Source organism: Loxodonta africana, chromosome 12 (genome assembly GCF_030014295.1).
Source record: "Loxodonta africana isolate mLoxAfr1 chromosome 12, mLoxAfr1.hap2, whole genome shotgun sequence".
Classification (NCBI taxonomy): domain Eukaryota; kingdom Metazoa; phylum Chordata; class Mammalia; order Proboscidea; family Elephantidae; genus Loxodonta; species Loxodonta africana.
In genome coordinates this window covers 87,473,802-87,492,199 of record NC_087353.1, presented here as the reverse complement: position 1 = coordinate 87,492,199, position 18,398 = coordinate 87,473,802, and the positions used below count along the sequence as shown (strand labels likewise).

Sequence of the window (18,398 nt, the reverse complement as noted above, 5' to 3'; positions counted from 1 at the left end):
AGTAAAATGAAATCCTTGACAACTTCAATCTTTTCTCCGTTTATCATGATGTTGCTGATTGGTCCACTTGTGAGGATTTTTGTTTTCTTTATGTTGAGGTGCAATCCGTACTGAAGCCTGTGGGCTTTGATCTTCATTAGTAAGTGCTTCAAGTCCTTTTCACTTTCAGCAAGTAAGGTAGTGTCATCTGCATAACGCAAGTTGTTAATGAGTCTTCCTCCAATCCTGATGCCCTGTTCTTCTTCATGAAGTCCAGCTTCTTGGGTTATTTGCTCAGCATACAGATTGAATAGGTATGGTGAAAGAATGCAACCCTGGCACACATCTTTCCTGACTTTAAACCAATCAGTATCCCCTTGTTCTGTCCGAACAACTGCCTCTTGATCTATGTAAAGGTTCCTCATGAGCACAATTAAGTGTCCTGGAATTCCCATTCTTCTCAGTGTTATCCATAGTTTGTTATGATCCACACAGTTGAATGCCTTTGCATAGTCAATAAAACACAGGTAAACATCCTTCTGGTATTCTCTGTTTTCAGCCAGGATCTATCTGATATCAGCAATGATATCCCTGGTTACATGTCCTGTTCTGAAACCTGCCTGAATTTCTGGAATTTCCCTGTCGATATACTGCTGCAGCCGTTTTTGAATGATCTTCAGCAGAATTTTGCTTGCGTGTGCTATTAATGATATCGTTCTATAATTTCCACATTCGGTTGGATCACCTTTCTTGGGAATAGGCATAAATATGGATCTCTTCCAGTCAGTTGGCCAGGAAGCTGTCTTCCATATTTCTTGGCATAGATGAGTGAGCACGTCCAACACTGCATCCATTTGTTGAGCTGAAATGGACTGGAATTGGCCATTTTTAATCTGACGATCATATGGTCTACTATGCTGGGAATGACAACTTGAAAAGGAATGGTGTTGCATTCATTGTCAAAAAGAACATTTAAAAATATGTCCTGAATAAAAAATGCTGTCAGTGACAGGATAATATCCATAAACCTCCAAGGAAGACCTGTTAATTTGCCTATTCAGATTTAACCACCAACCACTAAGGCCAAAGATGAAGAAATTGAAGATTTTCACCAAATTTTGCAGTCTGAAATTGATTGAACATGCAATTAGGATGCATTGATAATTATCGGTGATTGGAAAGCAAACGTTGCAAAGAAAGAAGAAGGAAGGATAGCTGGAAAATACAGTCTTGGTGATAGAAACGATGCTGGAGATTGAATGATAGAAGCTTGCAAGACCAATGACTTCTTCATTGCAAATACCTTTTTTTTTCACCAACATAAATGATGACTACACACATGGACCTTGCTAGAGGCAATACACAGGAATCAAGTCAACTACATCTGTATAAAGAGACAATGGAAAACTGAATATCATCAGTCAGAAAAAGCCCCAGGCCAACTTCCAAACAGACCATCAGTTGCTCATACACAAGTTCAAGTCGGAGCTGAAGAAAATTAATACAAGCCTTCAAGAGCCAAAGTATGACCTTGTGTATATCCTACCTGAATTTAGAGACCATCTTAAGAAGAGATTTGACAGGTTGATCCTTAATGACTGAAGACCAGAGGAGTTGTTTAATGACATCATGGACATCATACATGAAGAAGGAAAGAGATCATTAAAAAGACAGGAAAGAAAGAAAAGACCAAAATGGATGTCAGAAGAGACTCTGAAACTTGCTGTTAAACATGGAGTAGCTAAAGCAAAAGGAAGAAATGATAAAGTAAAAGAACTGAACAGAAGATTTCAAAGGGTGGCTCAAGAAGACAAAGTAAAGTATTGTAATGACACATGCAAAGAACTGGAAATAGAAAACCCAAAGGGAAGAACACATTTGGCACATCTCAAGATGAAAGAACTGAAGAAAAAATCCAAGCCTTGAGTTGCAATAGTGAAGGATTCTATGGGGAAAATATTAAACAACACAGGAAGCATCAAAAGAAGATGAAAGGAATATACTGTCACTATACCAAAAAGAACTACTTGACGTCCAACCATTTCAGGAGGTAGCATATGATCAGGAACCAGTGGTACTGAAGGAAGAAGCCCAAGCTGCCCTGGAGGCATTGGCAAAAAAACAAGGCTCTAGGAATTGATGGAATACCAATTGAGGTGTTTCAACAAACAGATGCAGTGCTGGAAGTGCTCACTTGTCTATGCCAAGAAATTTGGAAGACAGCTACCTGGCCAATTGACAGGAAGAGATCCATATTTCTGCCTATTCCCAAGAAAGAGTATCTAACTGAATGTGGAAATTAATGAACAATGTCATTAATATCAGGTAAGCAAAATTTTGCTGAAGATCGTTCAAAAGTCTTTCATTGACTATGCAAAGGCATTCAACTGTGTGGATCATAACAAATTATGGATAACATTGCCAAGAATGGGAATTCTGGAACACTTAAATGTGCTCTTGAGGAACCTGTACATAGATGAAGAGGCAGTCAGTCAGACAGAACGAGGGGATACTGCATGGTTTAAAGTCAGGAAAGGGTTGTATCTTTTCAGCATACCTTTTAAATTTTTATGCTGAACAAAAAATCTGAGAAGCTGGACTCTATGAAGAAGAACGAGGCACAAAATTGAAGGAAGACTTGTTAACAAACTGGGTTATGCAGATGACACAACCTTGATTGCTGAATGTGAAGAGGACTTGAAGTACTTACTGATGAAGATCAAAGACCACAGCCTTCAGTATCGATTACAGCTCAACTTAAAGAAAACAAAAATCCTCCCAATGGGACCAATATGCAACATCATGATAAACGGAAAAAAGATTGAAGTTGTCAAGGATTTCATTTTACTTGGATCCACAATCAACACCCATGGAAGCAGTGGTCAAGGAATCTAAAGATGCATTGCATTGGGCAAATCTGCTGCAAAAGACCTCTTTGAAGTGTTTAAAAGCAAAGACGTCTCCTTGAAGACTAAGGTGGGTCTGACCCAAGACGTGGCTTTTCAAATGTCTCACGTGCATGTAAAACCTGGACGATGAATAAAGAAGACTGAAGAAGAATTGACGTCTTTGAATTGTGGTGCTGGAGAAGAATATTGAATATACCATGGATTGCCAAAAGAACGAACAAATCTGTCTTGGACAGAAAGAATGCTTCTTAGAAGCAAGGATGTTGAGACTTTGTCGCACAGGTTTTGGACATATTATCAGGAGGGATCAGTCCCTGGAGAAGGACATCATCCTTGGTAAAGTGGAGGGTCAGCAAAGAAGAGGAAGACCCTCTGCAAGACGACATGCTAATTTTTAATCATTACAGTCACAGCTTGATGGCACTTTGGTCTTATTCCCAGATTTTGCTTGGTGCATCCATTTAAAGTAAATTCTGATCAAAAGGGGGAAAAATTCAGAGCAGAATTTAAAATTCTTATGGAATCCAAACTTAATGGAGCCATTGAAGCTGGGTGAACCTCTGAAACTATTGCCCTGAGATAAGTTTTAAATCTTAATCCAAAAATATCCTCTGAAGTTTTCTTTAAACCAAACAATAAACTAAAATCCAAACACGTTGCCATCATCGAGGCAATTTTGATCATAGCAACCCTATAGGACAGACTAGAACTGCCCCATTGGGTGGAAATCTTTCACACAAGAGACTCAACAGCAAGACAGAGAAATCTGGAAAGGAATAAAAGAACTCCAGCATGTAGTTAACAGAAGTGTAAGTAAAAGTGGTAAGACCTACTTAAGAATAAATGGGTATATGCTTCATTTAAAAAGCATTTATTTAACACGCACTGTGTGCTAGAAGGATTCCTGGTGGCTCAGTGGTTAAGAGCTCAGCTGCTAACCAAAAGATCGGCAGGTGGAATCCACCAGCTGGTCCTTGGAAACCCTAGGGAGCAGTTCTACTCTGTCCTACAGGGTTGTTATCAGTCAGAATGGACTCAATGACAACGGGTTTGCAGGTGTGCTTCAAGGTACTATTGACACAGAAAAAAAGCTCTTGTTTCTAAGCATCCGTAAGCAAATGGGAGAGACAGGCACAAATTACTTACTATAATATGGTGGAACTCAGTGTTTATCAGTGGTATGAATAAAATGTTAAAGAGAGAATAACTGAGGTGGAGGGATGTGGACTCCATAATCTGAGGAATGGAGTATCCTGACTCTGTTCACTGACACAACTTCAGTCCAAAGCACTATCGTGTTGCCCTTTCAGTGAACACTGTGAATTGTCCACAGTTTCCCAATCTATCCTTGCCCGTGAAAATAGATCCACCATCATATATCATCTATCGTGAGCTTTAAAACATGGAAGTTGTATCTTGTTAATCCCTTGCTTAAAACATAATGAAACCTATTAAGTCCTTTTTATTTTTTTTGCTTGTTGTTATTGTTTGTTTTTGTTTTTTAACCCTTGCCTGCGTCTTTGCTGTCAGCTCCTGCCTTCCTCCTCATTGCTGATTTTGGTCCAGCTAAAAAAATTTTTTTTTTTATAGTCATATATTTTACTGGGTGATGCAAATTGTTAATGCACTAGGCTACTACCAAAAGGTTGGAGGTTCAAGTCCACCTGGAATCACCTCGAAAGAAAAACCTGAAGATCTGCTTTTGGAAAATCAGACATTGAAAACTCTATGGAGCACAGTTTTACTCTCACTCATGTGGTTCCCATGAGTTGAAATTGAGTCGATGGCAACTGGTCCTAGTATAGTCATATTGACTTCTTTTCAGCTCCTCAAATGCATCATGAATTTTCTCAAGTCATGGATTTTGTACATGCCTTTGCCTTTATCTTGACATCTGTCTTTTTGACCTGGATAACTCTTACCTTGATTGAGAGATCTCAGCATAGATGTCACTTCTATTAAGAGGCTTGTCCTAACGACCCAGTGTAATAAGTGACATCCCTGTTTTACTCTAGCATAGTAAATTCTTATCTATCATTTATAGTTTTGTAATGGACACATGTTGTTTTGTCTTTTATGTATACCTTCCATACTTTTTTTAGTACCACACCCTCACAACCACACTTCCTTTATAACGTTACTCCATCCTCAATTCATAAGACTCTTGTGATTATATCACTACCCTACTTCCCCAACTCCTGCAAGAAAATGGTCACTTGTCCTAGGAAAGTCCGTCATTTTACTATAGGCTCTGGCACACAGTGACATCTCCAAGCGGTAGCCATTATGATAGAGCCATGTCAAAAAATTTTTTTCCCCTGGTGTTTTATAAATTGAAGGTGGAGAGGTATTGGATTTCAAGCCGTAAGTATGACATCAGAGCTTCCAGCTGTCACACGCCCCCACCATATAGGAATGCCTGAGGGAATGAGATCAACATATAGACACCAGTCAAGATGAGAAATGGAAAAGAAAGTATTGGCATTATTCAAGTTAGTATATCTAGCTGAACTGAGATCAGTTCTACCCCAGTCTTTTCCCTAATTGTACAATCTTCCCTTAAAATAGTTCTAAGATAGAGCTAAGTATAAATTTTGCATTATGTCACTTGCATTGAGGAATATTGATTGATAAAAACCCTTAACGCAATTTGATATATTTGCTTATTTATAATTTTTTTTTACTGTAAGTCCTTTGGGGAAGGGACTATGCTTGTTTGTGAGTCACAGTAAACATGCTACCCAATACAATGCTTGAGATGTAGCAAGTGTTCATCAAATACATGATGTCCCTAGGTGTAGTTTTTTCTTTGTTATTTTTTTCTGCTTGGAGGGCATGGAGCTTTTTAGATCTGTAAGTCAATATTTTTCATTAAAATCTGGGAAATAGCCTGGAAGGCGGAGTCAACACGGCACTATAGACAGAAGCACCATTCAGTCCCTTTGCAGCAAAGACCTAAGAAACTAAGTAAAACAGATACAAACATCAATCCTGGAACACTAACTACCAAATGAAGTAATAAAGAACTCGATCAAGCACTGAACGGAATAAGAAACTGACAGAGAACAGAGAATGAGGAGAGCTACAGAGTGGAGGTCTCCTAACAGCTAACATGGCTGGATTTGCCATCTTGGACCACAGCCACCAAAGAACGCAACCAGGGAGTATGGAAGGCAACTTCACGGACCTCACCCCATCTGGAACAAGGGAGAATGAAGAAAACCAAAGACACAAGGCAAAGATTAGTTCAAAGGACTAGTGGACCACAACTACCGCAGCCTCTACCAGACTGAGTCCAGCACAACTAGATGGTGCCTGGCTACTACCACTAACTGCTGGGACAGGGATCACAATAGAGGGCCCTGGACAGAGCTGGAGATAAATGTAGAACAAAATTATAACTCACCAGAAAAAGACTAGACTTACTGGTCTGACAGAAATCCAGAGAGTATGGCCCTGGGACACCCTTATAGCTCCATAGTGAAGTCATTGCTGAGGTTCACCCTTCAGCCAAAGATTAAACCCCATTGCCGTTGAGTTGATTCTGACTCACAGTGACTCTATTGACAGAGTAGAAGTGTCCCGTAGGGTTTCCAAAGAGTGACTGGTGGGTTCAAACTGCTGACTTTTTAGTTAGCTGCTGAGCCTTTAACCACTATGCTACCAGGGCTCCAGGCCAAAGAATAGAAAAACACATAAAAGAAAATGAGACTAAATGGGCACACCAGCCTAGGGGCAAGGATGAGAACGCAAGAGGGGACAGGAAAGCTGGTAATGAGGAACTGAAGGTTGAGAAGGGGAGAGTGTTGATATGTCTTGGGGCTGACAACCAATGTCACAAATCTATATGTGTATTAATTGTTTAATGAAAAACTAGTTTGCCCTATAAACCTTCATCTAAAGTATAAAAATAAAATAAAATTGAACTTCCCCACTCCCTCCCTCCCCTCCCCCCCGCCCCAAAATCTGGGAAATAGTTATTGTGTCTTCTAACTATTTATGCCACATTTTCACTTGCTTCTCCTATTGGAATTTCAATTATATATGTATTAGGTAGTTTGAAACTGTCTCAGACATCCTTGAAGCTCCGATATTAAGTTCAAAACACTTGCTAAATTTCCTTTTGATTTCTTCTTTGATCCATGGATTATTTAGAAGTACATAATTTAGTTTCTGATATTTGAGATCCCCCCTAGGATCCTATTATTATCAATTTATAATTTTGTTCTACTGTGATATGGGAGCACACTTTGTATGACTTGAGTTCTTTTAAATTCCTTTGAGCATTGTATTATGGCCCACATATGGTCTATCTTGATAAATATTCTGTATATACTTTAAAGATGTTTACCCTGCTCTTGTAGAGTGGAGTATTCTATAAATGTCAATTATATCAAGCTGGTTAAAAGTGTTCCAGTATTTTCAAATATGTTTTCAGTCTTTCCTCTGTCTCCATACTTTTGAGACTCCAACTGTGGGTATATTAGGCTGCTAAAGTTGTCTTAAAGCTCACAGATGCACTTTTCATTATTTTTTAGACTTTTTTTCCTCTATGGTTTCATTTTGGACAGTTTCTATTGCTATGTCTTCTTCAGATTCATTACTCTTTTCTGTGTCAATGTCCAATCTGCTGAAAATCCCTCTAGCATATTTTTAATCTTAGATATTGTAGTTTTCAACTCTAGAAACTTGATCTCTGTGTGTGTTTTATCTTGCTTGCTTCTACTTAACATGGTTAATCTTTCTTCTGGCATTTTGAACATACAGAATAAAGTTATAAAAGTACCACCTTTTTACACAGATAGTGCACACATTCTATGTTTTTGCCACCCATGCCTTGGTTAATTTCATCACACACATGTACTCATCAATATTCTACTAAATACTCAAAGAAGGCCTGAAGATGTCTTGATTTCTCACTCTTGCAACTCTTCTGTCCACTACTATGCCCTGCAAACTATAGTTACTTTGGTCTCCTCTGACTTTCAGCTCCATCTCTTCAACTCATGGAACTGGATGGGCTCCACCTGGGTTCTTTGTCCCAGCATTGCATCCTGGAAACTCCCAAGGCAAAAAACTGAGGCAATTGCTGGTCTTACCTCATTTATTTCCCATATTTCAAGGATAACTGTTTTTTTTGTTTGTTTGTTTGATGTTCAATGTCTTTAAGTGTTGTTTCATATTTTTTCTTCAGTTTTCTAGTTGCTATGGGCAGAAGAGTAAATCATGACTGTGTTACTCCCTCCTTGTCAAAATCCTACAACTGTATTTTAAGCAATTAGAAAAATATACTTTGCTCATATTCAGAACATCTTCCCTCTTGTCCTAATTCTATTTTTACCAGACAACATGTTTTATTTATTTGGAATTCTTGGATATGTTAACTACTTTTTTGAGAGATATATCTCTTTTGTACTGTATAGAGTCGATTTTGCTTTGTGACCTGGATCTGAAAACCTTTTTAAGAACAGGTTTTAATCCATTTACATTTACTAACAGCACAGATATCTTTGTTCTGCATTCTGTCATGCCATATTCATATGTTTTTTGCTCTTATTTTTTAAGTCGTTCAATATATGTGCATTTTCTTTGCTTTTTTATACCTTGGGAATGTATTGAAACTTTATATTTTTGTCCTTAAAGTTTCTTTCATATTTACTTTTACGTGATACCCTTAATCCTCTCATTTTTAAGCAGCTTTTGCATTTTCCTATCATGAGCTTCCCTTATGTAGAACTCTCCACATTAAATCAATCAACTAGTTACGGTAATGACACCCTTCGAAAATATTTTTAGTCTGTTTACCACTACAACCTTAGTCAAAAGCACTATTGGCTTTTCCCTGGAATGGAGCAGTAACATCATAACTGGCCACAGTGCCTCTATCCTTGTCTTCTAATATAAATCCACCCTCATATATCACCTACTACAAGCTTTTAAAACATTTAAGTTATATCTTGCTAATCCCTTGCTTACAACCTTTCAAAGAATTCCCATCCTACTTTGAATAAAACTACTGGGCTCTGTATTTTTTCTTACATCTGCCTACATCTCTGCCATTATTTATTACCTCTCTTCTCATCGATGATTATGTTGCTGTTGTTGTTAGGTGCCATCAAGTTGGTTCCAATCATAGCAACACGATAGGGCAGAATAGAACTTCCCCGTACGGTTTCGAAGGAGCAGCTGGTAAATATGAACTGTTGACCTTTTGGTTAGCAGCTGAACTCTTAACCACTATGCCATCAGGGCTCCATTTTCGTGATGATTATTGGTTATTGATGATTTGGTTGATGACAAAAGTCTAGCTAAATTATATTGACTCCTTTTCAGCTCCTCAGTGGATCGTGAATTGTCTCAACTCATGGGTTTTGTACACTCTTTTGCCTTTATCTGGACCTCTTTTCAGCTTCTATTACCTGGATAACCCTTGCCTCAATATAGAGAGCTTAGGTGTCACTTCTCTAAAGAGGATTTCCCTTATGACACAGGCGAATACAGTAATATCTCTGTTTGCTATAACATAATAAATTCTTCCTTACCATTTACATTTTTGTAGAGAGCATCCTTTCCCTATTCACACTTTCCCTTTAACATCCTCACAACCACACTTACTTTATAATACTGCTCCATTCCCAATCCATGTAATCTCTGCTATACCTTCACAACCCCTGCAAGAGAGAGGCACCCATCCCAGGCGTGTCCATCATTTTACTGAAGACTCTGGCACACAGTGAATGCTGCAAGGAGTGGCTACCAGCATAAAACCCTGTTAAACAGATTTCTTCCTTAGAGTTTTCTAATTTGGAGGTGGAGGGGTAATGAATTTCAAGCCAAAAGCATGTCATCACAACTTCATCTCTCATGTCTCCCCACCATAGAGAAATGCTTGAGAGAATGAGATCAACACATAGACTGAAGCCAAGAGGAGAGATGGAAAAAGAAAGCCCTGACATTATTTCAGTTATCGGATCTAGCCAATCTGAGTTCAGTTCTACTGCACTCTTTTCTGTGATTCCACAATCTTTCCTTAATATAGTATAAGTTTTGTTTTATGTAACTCTTTGAAGAGTAATGATTAATATAACTTACAGATAAAACAAATAAACAGATATGTCATATTGTGTTATTTGATATATCTGTTTGTTTGTTTTCTTTGTAAGTCCCTCAAGGGAGCGACTATATTTATTTGTTAATCACTGTACACCTATACCCAACACAGTGCTTGAGAACATAGCAGTGCTCATTAAATATTTGCAAATAAATGAATTAATTATATAAATATCAGAACTTCCTTAAAGAGAGAAATAGAGATTATATCTGGTGAGGAGAGCATCAGATGTAAGTATTTTACAATAGATTTTGAAAAACGCGATGAGATAATGATTAAACTCGAAGGATAATTCCCAATACAGAGCCAAGATAACCTCAGTGAAGTAAGACATTTTAGCAGCTGGCTTGTGATAGAGAAAAAAAAAAGTAGCTGAATATTTATTTATATTGGAGAGGAAAGGCAAGGTATGGGAACGAGATGAGAGTAAACAAGGAGATATAAGTACATGTCTTTGTCTTGTTTTACTTCTGTATCTGAAGTCTCTTGACATGTTACATTAGTGTACTCTATAAAAATGGAATATAACCAAAAGCTAAAGTGGGAAATTCTAGAAGTGACCTCATGCCTTTATCCCTTGACTCCTTTTCTATGACGTGGCACATGGGAAAAAGGTGAGAAATAAGGACTAGATATTTCTCAGACCTTGTTTTCTCAAAAGAGTGGGATGGAAAGGGCTCGGAGACATCTTTGTTCCAAGAGGAAAAACAAGTCAGGTTAATTGGTCCCTAGAGAGGATATTCCCATGTTATCTTCAGAGTCATTATTTCCAAAATGTTTCAATCCCTTGACTTCTATAAACAAACTCCAATAAAGCCTTTAGGGAATGCACATTTCAAACCATACAGCATAGTTTAATTGTTATCTGACATAATGGCCTCCAGAAGAAATCCGGGATATGTCCTCCAGGATGGAATCCCTGATGCCATATATTTAGTGTTTTCAGTTTGCCTCACCTGACATCATAGGTCCTCTGGGCTACAAAAAAAAAAAAAAAAAACTACAGGGATGCTTCAATTATCATAAATGGTGTTCCTCATCTGTCATGATTGGCTCATGTCAGACAAAGTTCGTCTTGATTCCAGCCGATGTGATTACTGATAAGGAAACATTTATACAATCGGGAAAAACTTATTCTAAAATCACCAGGGCTAGAGCCAAATTCACATTCTATTAGGTAGGCAAGGACGTATAAAGCTAAGAAGAAAGTGTCTAGAGTGATCCAAAACATCAGAAAATTCAAAACAGATTTTCCTTGGACTCTAGACACATTGATGATTCAGCTTGTATTCTATTTAGCTTCTTAATCAGGTAACATTAATGGAAACTCAGATTGCACACGTTCTTACTGCCATCTTAGGATAGGGAGGTGGCTCAGATATACGTTTAGAGGCAGGGGAAGCATAAGCATGATTCAAAAGCACAGCTAGCAGAGTTAAAGAAGTTCAGTCACTTAATGTGTCCAGATGTGTGCTGATGGAATTCAAAATCTGAGTACAGATTGCAAGGGCATTGCAGAATCACATTCATTGTTGCTCCTGTTGAAGCTCTGACACAAGGAAGGTTAGTGTAAATAATGATGGCTGAGTCCTGGACAATGTCTTCTATACCATTCCACTAGTAAATGGAGATTTCCAGGGTTAGAGAAGGAAGTCTGTGAACACCTCTGAAAAACCTTGTTTTGATGATCACTAGCCAATTGGAGGCAGTGTGGATCCATCCTGCCCACTGCATATCACTTCTCTACTTGTTCTGCCCACAAGTCTTTGAAGAGGAAGTTACAGGTAAAATAAAGTTGGGGTTTGATGTGTCCTGGAAACCTTTATTAGAAACTGTAGTATTGTCAGCTTATCTCCCCATTCCTTAAGTCAAAGGGTGGTATTTAGCCAGTCTCGGAGAAAAGCGGAGATTAAGGTAGAGCTACAAGTCATTACGGGAAATTATCAGGAAAGCTTCCCAAGGGAAGAAGAGAGACATGAGATAGATGATGAAACTTACATTATGGAGATGTACTGAGAAACATGGACACTAATAAGGAAAGAAGGAAGTATATGTATACTTAAGTAACAGTATCAATATCTTGAGTGGATTGGACTGATCAGGGAGAGCATGGGAAAAGTTGGGCTCTGGGCCCACAAAAATCTGAGTTTGAATTAAAAATGAGAAGTGACAGTCAAAAAGATGAGATCAAAGGCATTAGTAGTAGAGGAAGAGAGGTAATAGATGTGATCTCTTTCATACAAGTCAAATTATACTTTGGAAGTGCATTCAGTTGAGTTCTTTGCTTTAAAAAGTAATAGGTAGTCTGGAATGGATGTCTAGGGAGAGATGTTTAGGAAGAAAAACACAAAGAGGGATAGCATGTATATTTTGGGGAACAATATGGATTATTATTTCTCGAGTCATGCTCCACCATGGAGATCAAGCTCTCCTTCTGATTAGCATTTATTTGAGATTTGAATAAAGTCTGGCTGATGGAATGTTTTCAGCCTCAATTTGCCAGTCTCATCCATAATTTTAAGACTCTCAGGTCTACCGAGGGCATGCCTCTTGTTTGCTTTCATGTACATAATTATGGTGGTTTTGTTAGGTGTCAACTTGGTATCTGAACCTATCTCTTTAAACCATACTTAATCTCCAAATAAAGAGAATATCAAAGTTATCCTTCCATCTAACATAATACAACTCTCCCAAATAAAATTAAAAAACATGCTAATGTTTTCCCAAAAAGAGAATACAAACAAGAAAACACACACACACACACTAAACTTTTCCACATAAAATGATACAAAATCCTTTTTTTTAGGTCCCATTCATTTCTCTTTCTGATTCATACTTCTCTTTTTAGATCCCGTATCTTAAATGCTGAGATATGAAGTTAAGTATTTTTAATACATTTTTGTTAGATAAGGCAATGACAGAGGAGAAGAAAAAATGTTTGATTAGTACATGTACAAAATATTCACATCAAAATAAGGAAGAAATACTTTTCGCTATTACAGTTTTGGCTTTTGTAACCAGTCATGTGGTCATGGCTGGTGTTTATAACTACCTGCTTTCCCTACCCATTCATATTTCCTTTGCCCTCAGCAAGCATCTCAGCTGGTCACAGTTCCTTTTTTGGTGGGGTGACCCAAACCTGCATTCCTGAAGGGTGTGAGCTATTAGCATTACTGCCTGAATTGGGTAACATTAATGGAAATTGCAGGACCTGGTAGTACAAAGAGGCACCTTAGAGAATCTCCTGCGTTCCAGACATACATCTCTTTAGTACCTTTGTGTAGTTGCAACTCAATTTCCCCTTGAGAGTCAGGGTTAATCACCCCAGACTGTAGAGTAACCCATTTCATTGCCCTTTGATTCAGTGGCATGAGGATACCAAAGTGGCAAGTTGGCTGTCTCAAATTTTAGTACAATGGAGTCATTGTTGTGTCACTTTGTGGAAGCATTATCCCTTTAGAATTAAGTCCTCTAGACCAGCAGAGGAAACCCTGATGGTGTAGTAGTTAAGTACTACAGCTGCTACCCAAGAGGTTGGCAGTTCGAATCCGCCAGGCGCTCCTTGGAAACTCCATGTCGACTCAACAGCAGTGGGTTTGGTTTTTTGGTTAAACCAGCATAGCTTTAAAGTGCAGAGATGGAAAGCAAAAATTTTGCTAGCAGATAATGAGAGGATTCACTCCATTTCCATCTCTTGATTCCTGGACTCATGAATCCTGGCTATGGAACAAAGAGCACCATAAATTGGATACAGACTTAGAATATATACCACAACCTGAAGGACAATATCCGAACCCAGCATGGTGTTCCCATTAACTTGGTGCTGTAACTGAGTCTGCAAAAGGTCATTCTGTCATTTTATCAAGCCAGTTATTTCAGGTGGTGGAAAATTGTAAGACCAGTGAATTCCATGAACATGGGCTCATACATAAAAAAACATAGCCATTCTTTATTTGCTGTGAAATGAGTTCCTTGGTCCAAAGCAATCCCATATGGAACATCATTGGGTGACTAAGCCATTCTGTAAGCCCATGGATGGTAGTTTTGGCAGCAGCACTACAGACAAGGAAAGCACCACAGTACAACAAACTGACAGACAAGTGGTGGAGGAAGGCAAATCCATATCCAAACAAGTGTGTATTACAGTAAGAACAAAGCACTGTCCCTACCCTTACCAAAATGGTACAATATAATCAGTCTGCCACCAAGTAGCCCGCCGATTCTCCTGGAGGAATAGTTCCATACTGGGGACTCAGTGTTGTGGCACATTGGGCACTCCACAATGGCAGATTACCTGAATGAATGGAAGTCCATATTGCTGAGCCCATGCATTGCCTCCAACCAAGCTGTCATGGCTGCTTTCTCAGTTGAGTAATGGCAGGAGTAACTGAGAAAGGGGAGGAACTGACATCCACAAAATGAGAGATAGTGTGAATGTTTTGGAGGCAGCCAAAAAATTATCATTTGGATAGAATAAGCTATTCTGTGTATAATAGTAGTGGATGCTTTTTCTTTATTTTTATGGAAAAATATTTTATATAACCAAATGTTTTTGTTTGAAATTTCAGGATATAAAAAGACTATGAATCAGTAAGGAGAAGAATAAACATGTATCCTTTTCTGAGACAGGTTAAACATGTTTTTGATTCTATGCAGGGTAGTTGTATCATGTTAGACAGAAAGATGACTTTGTCATTGTCTTTAGAGATTCGGCATAGCTTGAGGAGATGTGTTTGGGTGCCCTGTTGACTGTTGTAGTTTTGTAACATGTATCAGCTTGGTTAGGATCAACTACATTTCCCAGAATTTCCTTTCTTGTTGTATGTTTTTGGTTACAGTGGGTCACAAAAACAAACAAAAACCAAACCCATTGCTGTCAAGTCAATTCTGCAGAATTCATAGTGACTCTACAGGACAGAGTAGAACTGCCCCACAGGGTTTCTAATGAGAGGCTCGTGGATTCCAAATGCCTACTTGCTGGTTAGCAGTCGAGCTCCTAACCACGAAGCCACCAGGGCTCCAGGAGAGATTATTGGGAGTTATGGAGAGCATAACAGAAGCAACCATTTGTAGTTTCCACAAATTGTTCCTGATTTGCTGACTCATCTAATTGACAAAAGCAGCAGCTACAGCTGCAACAGTGTTACCTTCCCCTGTAGCCTCCTTTAGCTTCTTTGATTTTTTTGGTGGGGGGGCTCCATTCTTTTTTTAATTTTACTGTGCTTTAAGTGAAAGTTTACAAATCAAGTCAGCCTCTCATACAAAAATTTATGTACACCTTGCTGTATACTCCTGGTTGTTCTCCCCCTAATGAGACAGCACACTCCTTCTCTCCACTCTCTATTTTCTTGTCCATTCGGCCAGCTTCTGACCCCTGTACTGTCTCATCTCCCCTCCAGACAGGAGATGCCAACATAGTCTCATGTGCCTACTTGATCCAAGAAGCTCACTCCTTACCAGTATCATTTTCTATCCCATAGTCCAGTACAACCCTTGTCTGAAGAGTTGGCTTTGGGAATGGTTTCTGTCTTGGGCTAACAGAAGGTCTGGGGGCCATAACCTCCGGGGTACTTCTAGTCTCAGTCAGACCATTAAGTCTGGTCTTTTTACGAGAATTTGAGGTTTGCATCTCACCGCTCTCCTGCTCCCTTAGGGGTTCTCTGTTGTGTTCCCTGTCAGGGCAGTCATCGGTTGTAGCCGGGTACCATCTAGTTCTGGTTTCAGGCTGATGTAGCCTCTGGTTTATGTGACCCTTTCAGTTTCTTGGGCTCATAGTTACCTTGTATCTTTGGTGTTCTTCACTGTCTTTTGCTCCAGATAGGTTGAGATCAATTGATGCATCTTAGATGGCTGCGTGCTAGCATTTAAGACCCCAGATGCCACTCTCCAAAGTGGGATGCAGAATGTTTTCCTAATAGATTTTATTATGCCTTTTGACCTAAATGTCCCCTGTAACCATGGTTCCCAAGCCCCTACCCCTGCTACACTGCTTCAAAGAGTTCAGTTTATTCAGGAAACCACTTTGTTTTGGTTTAGTCCAGTTGTGCTGACCTCTCTTGTATTGTGTGTTGTCTCTCCCTTCACCTAAAATAGTTCCTGTCTACTATCTAATTAGTGAATACCCCTCTCCCTCCCTCCCCCCCTCCCCACTCTCATAACCATCAAAGAATATTTTCTTCTGTGTTTAAACTATTTCTCAAGTTCTTATAATAGAGGTCTTATACAATATTTGTCCTTTTACAACTGACTAATTTCACTCAGAATAATGCCTTCCAGATTCCTCCATGTTATGAAATGTTTCAAAGATTCATTGTTGTTCTTTATTGATGCCTAATATTCCATTGTGTCAATATACCATAATTTATTTATCCATTCATCCGTTGATGGGCACCTTGGTTATTTCCATCTTTTTGCTATTGTAAACAGTGCTGCAATGAACATGGGTGTGCATACATCTGTTTGTGTAAAGGGTCTTATTTCTCTAGGATAGATTCCAATGAGTGGCATTGCTGGATCATATGGTAGTTCTATTTCTAGCTTTTTAAGGAAGTGCCAAATCGATTTCCAAAGTGGTTGTAACAATTTTTCTTTGCATTTTGGGCCAGGTGTGTGAATTTAGTTCCTTAAGAAGGTCCCCAGCTACTGCAAGATACCCACACCACCAATTTTGGAGGCAACAAGAACTGATATGGGTTTCAGTCTTACTTGTGATTTCCAGCCACTTTATATTTATTTTCCCTTCCTGGCTTCTTGGCCTGTGCCCTTCAATTCCCACATTAGACACAAAGGTAACAGCCTTACAGAAACTGCTAACCAGCTTCACAACTTTGGAAGGCCAAATTTCTGTAATAAAACAGATGTAAATGCATATACGTATGTATGTGTGTGTATATATATATACATTTCCTATGGATTAGACTTTTCTGACTAAACTCCAATAGACACAATAAGTTAAGAGAAGAGACTATTGTCTTGAAGTTTGGCCTTTAATAGAATCTAGGTGTTCTGGAATTTCAGAGTAACCATGTTTGCGAAGAGAGATTTTAAGTTCTCTCTCACTTTTAAAGGTGATTTCACTAATTAAAGCTATTAATAATTACAAATAGAAAAAAAAACTCTCCATGAGTTATTTCTTAGATGAAAAGATGTATAATGTCAGGTATGGTGAACCCCAGTGTTTCTGATATCACAGTCCATATTCATTTCCTATTTCCTTAGGGATTGAGAAAGGAGACATGTGGCAGGGGAATCATACCTCTCTGGAAGACTTCATCCTTGAAGGGCTCTTTGATGACTCACTCATTCACCTTTTTCTTTTCTCCTTGACCATGGTGGTTTTCCTCATTGCAGTGAGTGCCAACACCCTCACCATTCTCCTCATCTGTGCTGATCCTCGGCTTCATACACCAATGTACTTCCTACTCAGCCAGCTGTCCCTCATGGATCTGATGCATGTCTCCATTACCATCCCCAAGATGGCTACCAACTACCTATCTGGCAAGAAGTCCATCTCCTTTGTGGGCTGTGCAATCCAGCACTTTCTCTATTTATCTGTGGGTGGCGCTGAGTGTCTTCTCCTGGCTCTCATGTCTTATGACCGCTATGTTGCCATCTGTCATCCACTGCGTTATACTGTTCTCATGAACAGAAAGTTGGGAGTGATGATGGCTGTCATGTCATGGTTGGAAGCATCCATGAACTCCCTAATTCACACGGTAATTGTGATGCACTTGCCTTTCTGTGGGCCTCGAAAAATCCACCACTTCTACTGTGAGTTTCCAGCTGTTGTGAAGTTGGTATGTAGAGACATCACTGTTTACGAGACCACAGCGTACATCAGCACCACCCTAATTATTCTTTTTCCAATCTTTCTGGTTTCTACATCCTACGCCTTCATCCTCCACAGTATTATGCAGATGCATTCAGCTGGGAGCAAGAGAAATGTCTTTGCTTCTTGTAGTTCTCACCTCACTGTGGTTTCTCTCTGGTTTGGTGCCTGTATCTTCTCATATATGAGGCCCAGAGCCTATCGCACTCCATTGCAAGACAAAGTTGGGTCTGTGTTCTATAGCATCATTACTCCCACACTGAATCCTCTGATTTATACCCTCCGGAATAAGGATGTAGCTAAGGCCCTCAGGAAAGTGCTGGGGAGAGGCATTATCACCCAATGACTGTAACGATAGTTGCCTTGAATGTAGAGTGAAATGGGATAATACCCTTATTTTGATCTGAAAAAAATCTCTAAAATTCTGGACCGTTGGACAGATTCCTCAAGGTTTCAGGTTCCTGATGTTTTTTTGACTACTACAAACAAATAAAGTATAAGCAGTTCACTTGCTTAGAATCAGCTGGTTAACACAAAATTGCACTACACTACTTCGGTACAGGCATCCAGG

At 39.1% G+C, this 18,398-nt stretch overlaps 1 protein-coding gene across 1 annotated transcript; it reads left to right on the top strand.

The window, feature by feature from the left end:
- Positions 1 to 17,234: 17,234 nt before the first annotated feature.
- Positions 17,235 to 18,173, top strand: LOC100658358 (olfactory receptor 2AE1-like). Its single transcript, XM_003422509.3, has one exon. The coding sequence runs from the start codon at positions 17,235 to 17,237 to the stop codon at positions 18,171 to 18,173; it is 939 nt and encodes a 312-aa protein (XP_003422557.2).
- The last annotated feature ends 225 nt before the right edge of the window (positions 18,174 to 18,398 follow it).

Coding starts and splice junctions, on each gene's coding strand:
- LOC100658358 (XM_003422509.3), top strand. CDS start 17,235: ATGTGGCAGGGGAATCATACCTCTCTGGAAGACTTCATCCTTGAAGGG.